The sequence below is a fragment of the Merops nubicus genome, unplaced genomic scaffold (assembly GCF_000691845.1).
Source record: "Merops nubicus isolate BGI_N331 unplaced genomic scaffold, ASM69184v1 scaffold5383, whole genome shotgun sequence".
NCBI lineage: Eukaryota > Metazoa > Chordata > Aves > Coraciiformes > Meropidae > Merops > Merops nubicus.
In genome coordinates, this window is record NW_008599465.1 from 32322 (window position 1) to 49036 (window position 16715).

Here is a 16715-nt window from a genome sequence, read left to right on the forward strand (position 1 = left end):
TGACTGGGAGCTGATGGGAGGTCAACCTCAGGGGGCAGGGGCAGCAGGTGACACTAGAGGGGCTGGCTGGCTTCTCTGAGCCCAAGCAGGTGGTGTTTTAAAGGCTCAAAACACTGTGCCTGGTGTGGAGGGTGGGGAAGGAGGGGCTGTGGCAGGAGAGAGCAGCTGGCAAACTGTGGGAGATGGCCAAGCAAGAAACCATAATGATGGTTCAGAAGCCTGTGTACTTCTGCTTGTGGGTGTGACTCCTTTGTTTTTTAAACTTTTAGTTCTGCTGAGAAGCATTTATGTGTCCATTTATCTTTAGTGGGTTCATAAACTCATTTTCCTGAAGAAACCTGTACAATGCCTATGTTGGAGTTGGGCAGACTTGCAGCCAGCTAAGCCATGACAGCTTTGGTGTGTGTTAATGGGAGAGGATGCATTTAACTTCAGCTGCAATTGTTTCACTTGCAGGCTGGCAGGACACCCACAGAGAGGAGTGAACAGTGCTTCATATCCTATGGGGGACACAGATGGAGATGGGGGTGCCAGACTCTGGCCTTGGGGGAGGGCATGACCTGAGGTGCCCAGTGGGTATCCGTTTCAAAAACATTGACCAATGCATATGAGGTCATGTCTGGCAAAAAGGGATAAGGAGGCACATACCCTGTTTTCTTTGGTGTCAGTGAGCTTGTCTATGCATGTTTTTGTTTTTGTTTTTTTTCAGGGAGTTCTCAGGTCTTCATGCAGATGGGCTTTACCTGTCTAGTAAAGGTCGAGCATGGGGGTTTGATGCACAGAAATGCATGTCAGCTCTAGCAGTTGTGCCTGCTCCTAGTGCAGGATGCCATGTGGTGGGTGGGGAGGCAGATTTCTCTGGTGCCATCCACCTTCGGCTGTACCTGAAAGAGAGGCACAGGTGATACTTAAAAGTTGTGTCCATCTTGCAATACTTCAGCTGCACTGATATTTGGAGGTGGGATGTAGGATAAAAGATTACAGCAGGGCCAGAGAAGATTTAGTACCTTGCAGAGTTGGACCTGAAGACAATAGCTGGGCATTGTGTTAGGAACAGACATGATCGTAAGCTTTTCCCCAAACTGTAGTCACTACAGAGTCGTTATTTTCTCAGATAATTAAAACATTTGAATCTGACACCCTAAAGTTTTTAAAAGCCAAAAAGCATCACCTTTCATTGGAAAGGAAATTTGAGACTCAATCAGTTTGCTTTTAAAGGTCCCAGGCTGGTGGTTCAGGTGGGGGAAATTCAGGCCCTTGTTTACTGTGGCCCCTGAGCAACTAGTACAGCCTCTTCTCCCCATTTTACACCTTGGCCAGACCTGAAGGGGTTACTTTTTAAAATGAATGATGACTGAATTTATTCGTCATGGTCAAATGATGACAGCTGTTGAGATGCTCCTGTTAGTGCTTCCCAGGGGATAAAGTCAGGCTGGTTCCTAGTGCAAGCCAGCCCAGCCAACCAGACTCAGCTCGTCTTCATCCCGGATTATTTGTCCCGGGTTCCCCTCACAAGCAGGGAATTTCCTTCCTAGAAGTGAGCTGAAGTTTCCTGGGCTGAAATGGGCGCTGATGAGAATCCTGCAGAGCTGCAGTCAGAGAGAGAGGACTGAAGCCATAGCTGTTTAAATCCACGTGTGAAGACAGCATGCTTAATGAGTACGAGGGGCAATGATTGATCACGCTCTGGACTGAAAGCCGCGGCGCTCTGTGAAGCACTGTTACGTCTGGGCACGCTATGGAAAATATGAAGGAATGCTGAGGAAGCTTATTTGCAGAAGGATATGTACTTGTAAGCAATTTTTTTCCTTATTAACATAGAGGAATTAAAAAATGTAAAGCCAGTTGTGTTTTCTGTTTCTCTGAGACAGCAGAGTGGTGAGCAGACAAAGGCCTCTTTTATAAGGGCATGTCTGTGGCGGAGTGCTGTGTGGCCCTTGTGCAGGAGCTCGGGGGGGTTGGGATGGGAGGACAGCAGTGGTTCTGTCATGTTAGGAAGTGGCACCGGTTCCGCTTCAGTGCACCTCTGCTGGGATCGTGAGAGTTACACCCATGCTGAATTTACTCACTGCCTTGTCATTTGCAGAGAGGCTGCAAAAATTATGATCCTATTTGAAATGATTATTGTGAACAGGAGTCAACAAATGGAAAAAGAAAGAAGAGTTTTTAATGATAACGTGTAGTAGTTTGTTTTTCTCTTGTTTTCTGTACTCCTGTGTTCAGGTTTCTCTCTGTTCTTTGTTTCTCTTCCTGTCCTGCACACGTGCTGCTGGAAGATTTGATGTGCAGTTCTGAATGTGGTGCTGTCATTCTGCACTGCTCAGATGAGAAAATGCTCTTGGGTTATTGAAGGGATATTCTGATCTGATAAATCTGTAATGCTTAGTTTGTAGAATTAATAAACGGGAAGATGTAACTGCTAATCCAAATGGTCCCAAAACTGGTGGGCTGGCTGGCTTTTTGGAGCGCTGGTTTTCTTTGCTAATGCTCAGAACAGCCTCTATTTAAATGGAAAATATTTACTTGGTAAAATGCTACAGGAGTGTGATCCTTTTAATATGCGTATTTCAGAATTTTTATTCATTATATGAAATAGCAAACCACACCCTCTCCTCCTTTCAGGGGGGTGAGGCTTTAAAAATGCAGATGTAAGAGGAAATGAGTTAACTAAGACTGCATCTAGATAACCTGAAATGCAGATGATGGAGAATTTAATTACCAGATCAAAGTGGTTTTGTAGGAGTAAAGTATCTTTTGACTATGACGGACTTTCTTTTGGTTGGTAATATATATGAGACAATCATTTGCTTAATACCTATGTAGAAGCTCTTGAAATAAATGCAATTGGGGCAAATTTTGCTCAAAAGTTTTTGTATTCAAGGTCTGTGCAAGTCTTTCTGCATCACTTATTCCTTTCTAGATCCTTCAGAGATTACACGTTTTAAAGTATTTTGATCTGCTGTGACCTCTGTGCAACTCTAACCAAAAAAAATGTTTTGAAAATTCCTGTTTGAACTAGACTGTATCATTCAAGAAAGAATTCAGTCTTGATTTTTAAGAACTGCTTGTGGTAGAATTCACTGGGTGACACACCTTCCAACCTTGCAGAGAGTCAGTCCTGTGATTATTGCAAAAAAAATGGAGGGGTGGGGAGAAAAGGAGGGGGGGAAAAAATCAATTCAGAATTTAATTTGTTTTTAACCTTCAGCCAGTGGCCTTCTTGTATATTTTCCTATCAGGTGGGAAACAATATTAATAAATCACAGAGCAAAACGATGTTAATAAATCTCGAGTATCACAGAATATAATCAAGTAACTTGTTAAGAATCTGGCCAGGCTAAACAGTCTCCTGCAGTGAATTTTCATTTAGTTGAATTAAAAACATATTTTCCAGTCCTTTAATCATTCTCGTAGTTCTTCCCTGAGCTATTTTCAAATTATTTTTGAATGTATACTAGAACATGACCAGTGTCAATAGTGAGGTAGCACTGTCTCCATGGCTGCCTTCGGGCACTGTGTTAGAGAGACTGCATCCTAAATGTGGCTCATGTTCCTTTTCTTAGCTGTGTGACCTTAAATTTTATGATGTTAAAGTTGATATGTTCATTTTTATCTTATATACTTTTGCCTGAGGAGCAGTCTAAGTACCTGTTGTTATATTACCCCTTTTCTTTTGATGTTACTTTTTTTTCCCCTACCCCTTTCCCATATACCAAGACGACTTGGACACCAAAATTAAGGGGAGGGATGTCCTCGACTGCCTTGTTTTACGTGTTGGATGCTGCTGTCTCCCTGCCTTTTCAGTGTTGTGCTGTGACTGAAGGGTGGCATCCTGTGCATGAGTGTGTATTGGAAGTGTGGGGTTTAGGTTTTTAGATGGTCTGTGATGGTTCTTCTGTGTCTGGTTGCTAACTAGCCAATATCACTTTGGGCAGGGAAATCTTCTTAAGAAGTCCATTGAGTTAAGGACAATACAGGCTTTTATTTCCATTTTTCTGCTTCCCCTGGAATATGTCTATGCCGTTATAAATTTATTTTCTTACATTCAGAAAGCTCAACATGTATTGAATTTCACTCATGAGTGTCTAACTAGGAGGCTTTATTTGTGACTAGATGTTCCCAGGTGCTTTCCTGAATAGGGAGGGATTAAAGCACCTGTTTGAGTTTTTGCTAAGTGAAATTTTGGAAAGGAAATGTTCCTGAACTGATGGAGGAGGAGGGCATACCTTGCACTGTTGGAGAGGGATGGATGTGAAGCAAGTCTGAAAGCTTGAGTGAAGTGCTAGCATGGAGAAGCTAAGTGACGGGGACTGGGGTGGCTTTCTAGCCTCAATAAATAACACGTGCCGTCTCTGTCAGCTGTCCAAACGCTTCATCACCTTCCAAACTAAGGCTGTTTTTTAAAGTGGATTAGCTAATCTGTGTAAAACTGCAATATAAGCACTCCTTTGGAATTGAAGTGACCTTCACTGAGAATCAAAGCGACTGTAATTCATTTTAAGTTAATTTATGCTCACATTTGGAGGCAGAGGCTGCAGTTCAGCCGTACACATTCAGCTCAATATTATTTTTTCTGTGTTTTTTTTTTTTTTTTTTAAGACTATCTGGTGATAATTTAAAAAGTTAAAGTGGATTTGTAGCTCTGGGTAGGTCTTTGATTAATGGTCTGTGGTTTACCATCAGCATGGGTGTTAGTATGTGATCTTTCCTAGTTTACCCTGGTTATTCTTGGTCTGGTGCAGGCAGTTAGCAGGGTGTCACTGAGCAACCTGTTCTGTCTGATCTCCCTCCACGCTTGGATCTTGGATTTGCTCATGGTCCTAGTTTCAGTATAGCCCATGGCAGAACAGCTCTCAGAGGCAAAGCGTCAGAGATACAGACTGTAGACACCCAAGGTATTTTCTGTGGCTTGCATCTTTCTGCTGGATTTGAAGCTTGTCCTTCTAATCTGAATTCATTAATTGAAAGGGTTTATAACGTGGTGGCTGCAGTAGCAAAGGATTTGGTTCAGTGGCCTGGTAGTCATTTGTGAATAACTGGATTTCTAGCATGAAGACAGTGCTGGGATGAGAGTGGGCAGAGCCCACCTGAACACGCAGCATGGTTGCCATCATGTGGGCATGTTCCTTGGGTTACCCTTCTGCTTCATCAGACTTGCAGCTTAGTGTGCTCTTTTTGGCAGATAAAATTTTTGACGATGAAGACTCTGTGGATGGGAACAGACCTTCCTCAGCTAGCTCCTCCACTTCTTCAAAGGCCCCTGCAAACTCACGAAGAGTTGGGATGGGGACTACCCGCAGACTTGGGGCTGCAGCTCTGGGCACCAAGTCGTCAGGTAAGCCAATAGCATATATGAGCTGCCCTTTATGTGAAGTGTTTGTAAGTGTTCATGCTTGAGCGTATTGCAAGGGCTTCCAGACTGGCCCCCAGAATCCAGTGACAAATTTTTCCCAATGAATTCATTATGTGGATGGTGTCTGCATGCCACAACTGAACTTTGGTGGGGTGAGTCTCCAAGCAGCCTCCACATCCCTCTGCTGCGATTTGCGTTTGTGAAAGGCTGGACCTGTGCGGTTGTGCACTGATGGCTGTAAATCCTATCAAAGTTGCAGCTGTAGAGGCAAAAAAGTCTACACACTGCAGCCCTTTAGCTGAGCTGAGACAGGCTGCTTACAGGTACATGCTGAGCTTCAGCCTGTGCAATCTAAAACTGATGCATTGGCTTTCCCCTAAGACCTTTGAGCATTGCTGGTAACAAAGGTGCAGAAAGAAAACTGACCAGTAATTCTGAGTGTGAGCAATAATTCAACATGTGACCTAGAGAAGTGGAGAAAGTTCCCTATATCAGTCTCCAATCTGATTAGTATTCCAGAGACTGTTTATCTTCCTTATCATTTGTCTGTTTGTGCATCTGTCAGATCTGCACCTTCATCTATTATAGATAGGATTAAATCATTTAAAATAAAATCTCCCATATAATTAAAGTAAATATTCCCTTTTATCCTTCAGACTGTGTTCCCTAGCTGTTGAGTGACTACTGTAATGACTTCCCTAATGTGCCCTCTGTGCCTAGGAGTTAAGGATGCCCTGAATGTCTAGTCTGTGCCTGGCATTGAATTTCCCTGTTTCTGCTTTCATTGCATCTTCAGCACTCTTGAGGCTGCAGGGATAGTGAACTTTCTCCTGATTAGTTGCCTTGATAGCTGGTGGTTTTTTAAGTGATTCTGTCTTGGTAAGAAGATAGGAAAGGCTTTTTCATTTGTATGTCAGCAGCCAAAGAGGGAGCAGGTGCTGTGGATGAAGAAGACTTCATTAAGGCATTTGAAGATGTCCCAACGGTTCAAGTAAGTAGAATTGCGTGGTAAAACACACAGTACTAAAAAGCAGATACAGGATCTAGTCCTAATCACTGGCAATTTGTAATTCATGGTGGTGTTGACAAGTCTTTAAAGGGAAGGAAAGTTAGAGGTTGGAGGAAGGCAAGTTTTAAAAGGTGGTATCTGCCAGTAGCTCTTGTGAGACCCTCAGAAATGGAAGGACTGTGGGTGGGAGGGTTTTGATAGAGTTATCACAGGAGTGGATGTGGAGCTGGACCCAGATGTGCATGCTGCACAGTGCAGTCTGGTTGAACAAAAACTTAAGTCAGCTGAAGCATGTCTACGTTTCATTTGGGGACTGGAAGCAATAAAGGTGACTTGTGTCTCTGGGATTGCTGCTGTTATGAATGTGACAGCTGGAGAGTGCAAATTTGCTGACAGATTTAGCTGGGTAGCTGAGAAGTCATGCATGCCCTCTCCTTCACCAGAGCTTTGTTTTTGAGACAGCTGAACAGCACATGTATCCACACAAGATCTTCTGCAGGTCTTGAATAATATTGCCACTAGGAGCTGCAGGAATGCTGTTCAAAATTATGCAAATATAGTAAAATAGTACTAGATGATCCTTTAATAAACTTGTGATGATTTAGTAATTTTTGATTGCGGGAAATGAGTACAAAGTCTTTGCATTATACAAAGCCATATGTGTCCAATACTAGCACATGACATTTAAGCATTGAAGAAAAGGATGTAAGAATGTCATTTGGAAGTGATCTGATTTTCTGAAGTAAATCTTGCATTGTGGTGCCATTTTGTATTTAAATTTGCAGATTTATTCCAGCCGGGATCTTGAGGAATCCATAAACAAAATAAGAGAGATACTCTCAGATGATAAGCACGACTGGGAACAGAGAGTTTCTGCAGTAAGTAGTGAACTTAGATATGAACTTTGTTGATATAAGGTTCTTTTGCACTGAGCTTAATCCTATGAAGAGGGTACTGGTAGAACCTCGGAGTAAGGCTAGAATGTAGTTTAAGTGGTGAGCATCTGTTATGTTCCCCCAAGGTTGGGGGAAACATTTCCTTACAAGACTGAATTTAAGCCACATCTGTGAAGGAAAATGCTATTTGACATACAAGAATCTGTTGAGACAGCATCAGGTTGAACTGGAAATCATGCAGCAAATCTGGATGTAAAACTAGAAATTTTGCTAGCAGATGTTGAAACTGAAATGTCAAAAGCGGTATTTAAAATATCTTAAAACTTCCTGATGAGGCATAAAGTCACTTTGCTTATAGAGAACTAATTTATACTTTTGCAAAAGAACGTGTAAAATAATTCTGAAAGAATTTGCACACTTAGGTTTTGAATAAATAAATATGACTGTGGGAAATCTGGAAGTGGAAAATCAGATGTTATATGCATGGCAAGACTGGGTGTTATTTACTGAGGTGAGCTGTGCTTTCATGATGTAAATAGATGCATGATCTTGTCTACGCTGGAGACTTTCATCACTGGTGTAGCAATTTTGACAGGTCTGTCAAATCCTGTATTACAGATCTGAGTGGCAAACTGTGGCGATTCAGCTGACTTCAGGGTTTTTTGTTTGCTGTATTGAATAACAGTGAACTTAAATCGAAGCACTGTACAGATGCATCAGTATACATGAGGGCCTGTGAAGGTGTCCAAAAGAATGTCTATAAGGTGAAATGGTGGTCCCTGTTATATTAATAGAGAATTTCCCATTCTGATGGGGTCAGGTTTCCACCTCTAGTAGAGCCAGGTAATTATTTTAATGAAGCTAGTGGACATATTCTAGATATTTATGTCAGTATTACTCAGATCTGAGTATGAGCTGTGACCTTTAAGTCTAATCATTTTTTTAATACACTAGTCAGCTGTGAGAGGACCTCAGCTTTAGAAGCTGTTGTAAATAGGTGGTTTCTAAGAGGAATAGAGGAGAATCTTCAAGATATCTTTTGCTTAAAAAGTAATATTTGTGTTATTTACAATATAATTTTAGTGCTGTATGCAGCACTTCTGGATTCCTGTAACAGTTAGCTAGTGTGTTTTTATTATCATACTTAGTATGTTAACCAGTGAGTTGAATATAATATCTGAAATAGTAACATTGCTTGGGTGCATGTTGAGGAACAATTGTACAAGGACCCTGGAAACCAGGTATTAGCCCTGAACATAATTGTGCCTGTATTTATTGCTCATTAGCACTCAGTGCTTTCTTTTATGGTGTTAACAGTTGAAGAAGATCCGCTCCTTACTTTTGGCCGGAGCTGCAGAATATGATAACTTCTTCCAACACTTGAGACTTTTGGATGGAGCTTTTAAATTATCCGCTAAAGACCTGCGGTCTCAAGTAGTCCGAGAAGCTTGTATAACATTAGGGTAAGTTTATTTTTCAAATGGCCTTGAAATGGGATGTGGAAAAAAAGGAGAAAACACTAGTTAAAAACATTTAGGGTGTAGCTTCTGCTGCTCGTACTATACAGCTGTAGGTAGAACATGCTTTTGCTACAGCTGTTTAAAACCACATCTGTGTGTGCCAGTGACTGTAGTTTTGCTAAACTGTCTTCCTGGGTTTTAAGTGATGCTGGTTTGATGAAATATGCTGAACGAATGAGCAAGCTGTGTGTTCGTGTGCCAAGTAGGGAGGGATTGAACAATAAAGCTGAAGATGTATATGTTTTGTTCTGGTTTGGAATGAGCTATTGTTTTACATTTTTGATGGTTTATCCTTTGAGAAAAGCGCAAGAAAAATGGTGCTGCAGGTTTTTTGAAATTTGTGCATATTAAGGCAAAATAGGCAGTTTCAGAGAAACTAACATGAACTAATGTGCAGAAAAAAGTCTTTCAGCATGATCCTATTTGTTTGATAATAACTTCTTAGCTGTGCTAGTTACTTTATTTTAGGCTGAACTTGCTGTTTCTCAGAGTTCAGTTAAATATAGAACATGTTTGAAATAAAAGAACTATTTTTTGAAACATGGTGTTCTCTGTCCTTTGGAATTGGAGAGGAAGTGACAGTTGTGAACACTGATATGTCAGATGTGCTTATGTCAGATGCTCTGTAGAAGACTGGTCTTCTTAATCCTCAGCACACTTAACAGCATGACTTCATTCTATTTTTCAGACATTTGTCATCAGTTCTGGGAAACAAGTTTGACCATGGGGCAGAAGCCATCATGCCAACAATTTTTAATCTAATTCCGAATAGTGCCAAAGTCATGGCCACTTCTGGTGTTGTAGCAGTTAGATTAATCATTCGAGTAAGTGTACATAAAAAGAGAAGAGTGTTGTCATTTCCAAATACTGTGGTCTTTCTGAGGAAATGCAAGTGTTGCTGCAATGAAAATTATATTAAGTACCTGATCTACTTTTCTAATTGTGCTGGGCTCGGCTGTCTCGGTTGTCATGCAGTCTTGTGTAGATGATGTTAGTTAAGCCCTGCTAACAGTATGAAGAATGTTTCTTTGCAGAGTAAGGTATTTCCATCCCTCTAAGAGCTGACCAACCTTTTTTCTTTGAATACTTTTTAAACCTGCCTTGTAGGACAGACTCATCCTCTTAATTATGCTCTAAGACTTCTCACAGACAGTGCACAATTCCAAAAACCATTAGGTCACAGAGGTGACTTCTGCTTAGTGATTCACTGGAGAAGCTGTAGATAGCGTGATATCTCTCAAGTTGTCACTGCTGACAGTTCTGATCCTCCTTCAGTGACTTCAGCTCCTTGACTTACTGGAGCCTGTCATTATAGAAGAAAATTAAATACCTGTTAAAGATATTTTAACAGACAAAATATAAAATACTTCCAATAAAAATATCTGCCCATATCTGTTAGTGTTCCTTTATTGAGCAGTTCTATTTTTAAGAATTGAGCAAAAATAAATATCTTCATAGTGGAGTCAGGTGGCTGAGATGGCCTTTTATTTCCTGGAAGCATGATGTTAAGATTTCTTTCTGATTCTGTCGTATGTTTTCTTCTAGCATACGCACATCCCTCGATTAATACCCATCATAACCAGTAATTGTACCTCCAAGTCCGTTGCAGTTAGAAGGTGAGCGTTTGGATTTACTCTTTTTTACTAGTAAATAGGTTCACATGTGCTTCTGGATCACACTGATGTATTTGTTTTTATTCATCCAAAGGGTTGATATACCCCATTAGTGAACCATGCATCTCATTCTCCCCCATGAGTTCGCATCAAATTTGAAGCTGGCTGTCTTGTATAAACCACAGCACTGCAGGGAAGAAAAGGCACATTTCCATAAAGAGATTTTCTTTTTTTTTAAATCTTTGTCTACAGTGTCATTATTTTGACTTTTTACAGACACATTCATGTTCCCCACTACTAGGTCTTACACTGCCACATTTTCTTCGACCCAGTCAGCAGTAGTGTTCTGTGATAACATCATCTGGGAGTTGGACTGGATGTGCTAATGGTCCTCTCTGCACTTAAAATCTAAGTGTACTTTAGTCCATTACCTCATTGGGAGACTCTTGCCTAGTCCAGGTAGATTAGCTAGTTCTCTTCTAGTTAGACAAAAAGACAGGCTTTGTGGTTGTGGAAGTTGGTGATGAACCTTGAACAAATAACAGCACACTTATGCCTAGTTCCTTGAAATGAGGAAGGGAGATTAAAGGTGAGAAGATCTCTTTCCACATGAAGCTAATGTGAAGTGTGAAGCCTGAACTAACAGGTACAGGGTATTATTAGCATGGATTTTCTGGGCTTGTATCCTGCTTAATGAAAAAGGGGGCTTTCTGGGATTGTTTATATCAAGCCCTCTCTTTGGGCTTCTCTGTAGTGAGCTGTCTCCAGTTACATCTTTAGACTGTTTATTGATGGCCTTTGTAGAGAGTTTAATTTTATTTCTTTTTATTGGGGTTGTTACTGAATTCTAATGTCCCAAAAAGCTTCATAACAAAAGATGACTGTTGTTCAGAGGCAGGTATGGCAAAGTCAGTGTGTGTCTTTTAACTTGGAGAACTCAGCATTTCTTCTCTTTCTTCTCTCAGGCGCTGTTTTGAATTCTTAGACTTGCTGTTGCAAGAGTGGCAAACACACTCCCTAGAAAGGTAAGCTCTGAAAACAAGTGGGTTAATTAACTCCTGCTTATGTCTTGGGAGGTTAATTCTGGAGAAAGGATAATCTAGGAGGTGAATTTATATCAGGTAGCTCTAGTAGAGATATTTTTGCCACAGAAAAAGCACGTATGTATTTGCATATGCACCATTTATCCCTGTAGTTCTGACAGTCAGAATTCAGTGAGTCTGTCTCCTATGGCAGCCTTGGAAAACTGGCCTGAGTGAATCACTGAACTCAATAGTTCAGATCTTTTTAGGCTTTTTTTGTTTGTTTGCTTGTTTGGTGTTTTGTTTATTTTCTTTTTTGGTATGGTTGTTGCTTTGTTGCTTTGTTGTTGTGGTGGTTTTGTTTTGTTTTGTTTTTTTTTTTACACTCTGAAGTAAGATGATGAGGTAAAGGCTACTGTGTGTCTATCAGGAGCTTCTGAGACTTCCACAATATTTCAACCTAATGAACAGTGGAAGTAGTTGTGAGGGAAGAGACTGGAACACAATTACCTTAGCTCTAGACTGCACAAGACTATTTAAGTTTTACAAGTGTTTTTGCTCTCAGGCAGCTTCAATAGCTAACTAAAGACTGACCCACAAAAGAATTCTGCTTACCTTTTCCTAGTCAGTAGTGTGGGTGGAATACAACTGACTTGTAAGGGTAAATAAATAAATGCTCTAAAGGATCTTACATGGAAATGGGAGGATGTGATGGGCTTGTTATTCTTGGAGACCAAGGCAACATCAAATTAGTCTTTTGTTTGTAAGCATGGCACAACTTTCTGGACTGCTGGATCATGTTTTTCTCATTTCAGACACATATCAGTGTTAGCTGAAACGATAAAGAAGGGAATTCATGATGCAGACTCTGAAGCCAGGATAGAGGCAAGAAAGTAAGTGGAAGCTGTTTTCTGTGTATTTTCTTCCTCCCCTTCTTTGCCCCTATTGTGTTATGTGTCAGTGGTGTGGCGTGTTGGAGACTGAAGTTCAGACAAGTTACATTCTCCTGGCACTCGATGCTGACTTTCCCTTTGCTTCAGTGGGAGTGTGCACTTCAGAAAAAAAAAAGGAGATGTTGCTCTTTACAGCTTCCTGGGAAGGGGAAGTGGAGAGGGAGGTGCTGATCTCTTCTCCCTGGTGTCCAGTGACAGGACACGTGGGAATGGTTCAAAGCAGCACGAGAGGAGGTTTAGGCTGGACGTTAGGAAGCATTTCTTTACCAAAGGGGTGGTCAAACACTGGAACGGGCTTCCTAGAGAGGTCGTAGGTGCCCCAAGCCTGTCAGTGTTTAAAAGGCATTTGGACAATACTTTAACAAGATACTTTAACATTGGTCAGCTCTGAATTGGTGGAGCAGTTGGATTAGATGATTGTTGTAGGTCCTTTGCAACCAAAATATTCTATTTTAATTTGCCAGTCTTGAAATAGAAGTCCTTGTGCTAGTACACTACTAGGTGGTATCCTAAATTAAGGAAATATTTTATGACACTGAAATAATATATGTGTGTATCTACAGGAAACTTTAATATTTGCAAATATTTTTCTTCTGTTGAAGTTCTGTTGCATTTCCATTGATGTGACTGTGCTTACAGTAGTATGCTAATATACTAGGATCATGCTCTTCTGAACAGAACACTACAGGAACATTTTTACGCAGAAGGAGGATGCTGTAGGACATGAAGTCAAAGAACAGTAAATTTTATTAATCTAAATTCTGTGTTATGAGCAGAGGTGTTTCACAGCAAGACTGGTTAAATCCTTGTGAAAGGGAACGTGTCCATCACTGAAAAATACAGTAGGCACTGAGACTTCACAGCAAGTGACTAGCAAAGCTGCATAGACAGCAAGGAGAGTGACATGAATCTTCAGAGAGCATGCTTAATTCTCTTCCTGTGTTTCTTGATGGTGTGGCTGATTATAAGGGAGAAGTTTGTTCCCTTCTAGTGATGTGAAAATGCATGTGACTGCTCTGAGGACTGGCTGTCACACACAATTGCTGATTCTTCTGAGCTAACATCTTACGCTTAAACTGCCCATTAGTTGCCCCCTGAAAAGTGCTGAGAGTCTTCATCTCCTTTGTGAGGAGAGTGAATGGTCTTTAGCCATCAGCCCAGAGATTTGGACCATGGAAGAATTCTTCCCTCATCTTAAAATGCTCTATTATTTTCAGAATGGCACTGATCAGAAGCCTACAGGACCATCTCTTTCCTTTTCCTTGTTATTTCTTCCCCAAAAGACAGTCAACAGCCTCAACTCTGTACAGAAGTTTGACTTTCAGGTTGTAGGAGAGCTGTTTGTTAAACTTAAGGAAGAAAACCACGCTAGCTTGTGATTTCCTGAGCCAGGCCCATGGATGTGTGCTCTTCTTTTGGCATGTTTTTGAAGTAGCTATTGAGCACCCAGCCTCGAACTAGTATCAGTCTAGTGGGTCTACAATCTCGTGTGTACTGTAGACAGACAGAGGGTGACGGTTTCTTCTGTGATAAAGCTTTGTTGGCTACTTGTGATTTTACAGCACACCAAATGGTGCATTGCTTTCTTCTTATTTTCCTTTGGTTTGTCTTCTGTGTGGTTGTTTGAGCAACACAATGGATTAAAGAAAGTGATGTATCTTAAGTGTGTCCTACAAATAGTAGGTGGTTTAAATGGCAGGGCTAAGGAGCCCGCTAATGCCATTAGTGAAAAGAACTCTGACTGTAGCTGTGCTCCACTGCCCCTGAAACACAGCAAGGAAATGTTCACAGGATTGTGCCTTGTTTCCAGGTGTTACTGGGGTTTCCACAGTCACTTCAGCCGAGAGGCAGAGCATTTGTACCACACCTTGGAGTCTTCCTACCAGAAGGCCCTGCAGTCACATTTGAAGAATTCTGACAGCATCGTGTCCTTGCCACAGTCAGATCGCTCCTCCTCCAGCTCCCAGGAGAGTCTCAAGTAAGTCCTTTCATGTCAGCTACCTCCATTTAAACAACTACAGAGATAGCTCAATATAGAGGGAGCCATCACATTGCTTTGTCTCCTCTGGTCATTGTTTGGCCTCAGTGCTTGGTTATTCCAAGTTTATTTTTTTTTAGCTAACATTGTATTAAAATAAAAAGCCAGCAAAACTCATCACTGGCTAAAAAAAAAAAAATCATTGTCTTGACTCATAAATAATTTTCTAGGAAGGTTTTTGTACTCAGTGGGTACTGTTAGTCATTCCTTCCATGTGTGCTTAAAGCAATGTTTGGACCGAAATACTGTTGAGCATTAATCCTAGAGGTGTAAGTCTGCCTTTCTGCATAAGAAGGAAAAAAACCCCACTAAATCTGAGTAGCAACCACAAAATTAATATGCAGCTTTCCTGTTGAATGTATGTATTTTAGCTTTTCTTAAAGATACACTCAACTTAGGCTCCAAATGTCTGTACTTGAAGTGTAAGATTTGTATGAAAAATATCCATAACTTATAGGTATAACTATTTAAATCTACAAAAAGTGTTCTTCGAACCCTCTTCTTACTCAAATAATATGCATACAATTTTTTTTCTTAGGGCTTTTATCAAGAACTTTGTGGTGGTCCTGTATATATTCTTAAACAATATGCTTTGTTGGTAGTTTGTGTTCCTGCGTATAAATAATTTGCTGTTAACTCAGTTGTGTACTGAGGGAATAGAATAGCACTGTTACTGACTATAAAATACTAGTTTTGTTTTAATAAATATTTATATTAACTTCCAGCCGTCCTTTGTCTGCCAAAAGAAGTCCTACGGGAAGTACAACATCTAGAGGTGAGACCGAGAGCTCAAAAGTGCATTTGGGTGTTAATGAGGAGGTGTGGTGAATTAAAATGGGTATTTCAGACACTGACATCCAAAGCACAGCTCTGATCACTGTTTAATTCTCTTTAGAATGGCAACTTAATATGTAAAATTTTTAATGAGTTTTGAGTTGTACACCACTTTCTATGCATCAGCTGCTGATATCATGATGCTTTTTAAAGTTTGTAAGTGTTATTGCTTGCACCTGAAGGGAAGACCTTGAAGAAAAAAAAAAAAGCCTTGAAAATTGCAGTCAAGGTATGTTTAGCTGTGCATTGGCTGAAATAAACTACTGCTGATGCTAAGACATACAGCTACAAAGTCTAATGGTGCATTCAGTTTTACAGATTTCTGTCATTTATTCTCTGATTTCAGCACTTACTGGAGGCATCATCTGCATGCAAGTCCTACAGTGTTAAATTCCGTCTCATTGCTAATCTGTTTTTACTGTCAGATGGAATATGTAGGCGCAGCTTTCATGTCTGAAGTAAAGGCATACAATGATCTAAAGAATAAATTTGAATACAAAATGTAATAGTCAAAACTTTCTTGGTAGAAGTTAAGCTGCCTTCTACACCTGACTAAGATCGGGTCCTGGCTGATTTGTGTATACAGTACACCCTGCTGAAACCTTTGGCACAAGGAGATACTGTTGTGTAACCTACTTGATTGTGCACACAACTGCATGTTTACTTGCAGCTGAATAGACAAGCTTCATGCTTAAGAGGGTAAGCATCATCAAGTGATGGGAACAGCAGTCCTCATGAGAAGATGAAATGTTGGAAAGGAAGTTAGTAGAACCTGGACAGAAGGACTTGCAGGTCTGTTTTGGCCAGCAACTTACAAGCTGGTGATGGGTACTGTGGTTGAACTTGCCCATCTGGGTTCTCCTAGAAATTTCTTTATTACTGTCCTGCCAGCCTTTTTGATCTCAGCATTTAGGTTAGCATCTGATAAAGTTCCTAGAGGTAGCATCAGGTCAGCACTGAAATATCTTTGCAGGTGGTGTGGGGAAGCCCACGTTGCCCTGATAAAGCATTCTTAGTTGAGGTTATTTCAGTGCCAGCAGAGAGTGTTAAAAATAGTACATTAAACTGCTTGTCAGACTCTTTGAAGCGCACAGCTCAAAAAATTAATCTTCTTTATTCTGGATCTCCCAATCCCATCTGCAGCATCTACAGTAAGTACAAAATCTGTGTCAACACCAGGATCTCTGCAGCGATCCCGCAGTGACGTCGATGTGAATGCAGCAGCTAGTGCCAAGTCAAAAGTGACGTCTTCTGGAGCATCCACCCCCTTCAGTTCTGCTGCAGCCTTGCCCCCAGGCTCATACGCATCACTAGGTAAATCTACGTGTTCTACTCTTGCAGTTAGCTTTCTTTACTAGCAGTAGGTGCCTTGTAGTTTTATTTGACTATTAAACTTTAAATAGAAGAACATATCTCTAAGATAGTTACCAGCTCTCCACAGTCATTGTGTGATCTCTTGTCCTTTGGGACTAGGGAA

At 40.8% G+C, this 16715-nt stretch overlaps 1 protein-coding gene across 1 annotated transcript in view; it reads left to right on the top strand.

Annotated features, from left to right (window-relative positions):
• Positions 1-16715, top strand: part of CLASP1 (cytoplasmic linker associated protein 1) — a 129409-nt gene that overhangs the window by 31778 nt on the left and 80916 nt on the right. Inside the window, exons 7-17 of the mRNA XM_008937384.1 lie at positions 5183-5335; positions 6271-6344; positions 7148-7240; positions 8576-8721; positions 9467-9602; positions 10324-10394; positions 11357-11416; positions 12229-12306; positions 14177-14344; positions 15130-15179; positions 16382-16552. Of these exons, the coding sequence (XP_008935632.1) occupies positions 5183-5335; positions 6271-6344; positions 7148-7240; positions 8576-8721; positions 9467-9602; positions 10324-10394; positions 11357-11416; positions 12229-12306; positions 14177-14344; positions 15130-15179; positions 16382-16552 (1200 nt within the window). The remainder of the gene's footprint in view (positions 1-5182; positions 5336-6270; positions 6345-7147; positions 7241-8575; positions 8722-9466; positions 9603-10323; positions 10395-11356; positions 11417-12228; positions 12307-14176; positions 14345-15129; positions 15180-16381; positions 16553-16715) is intronic.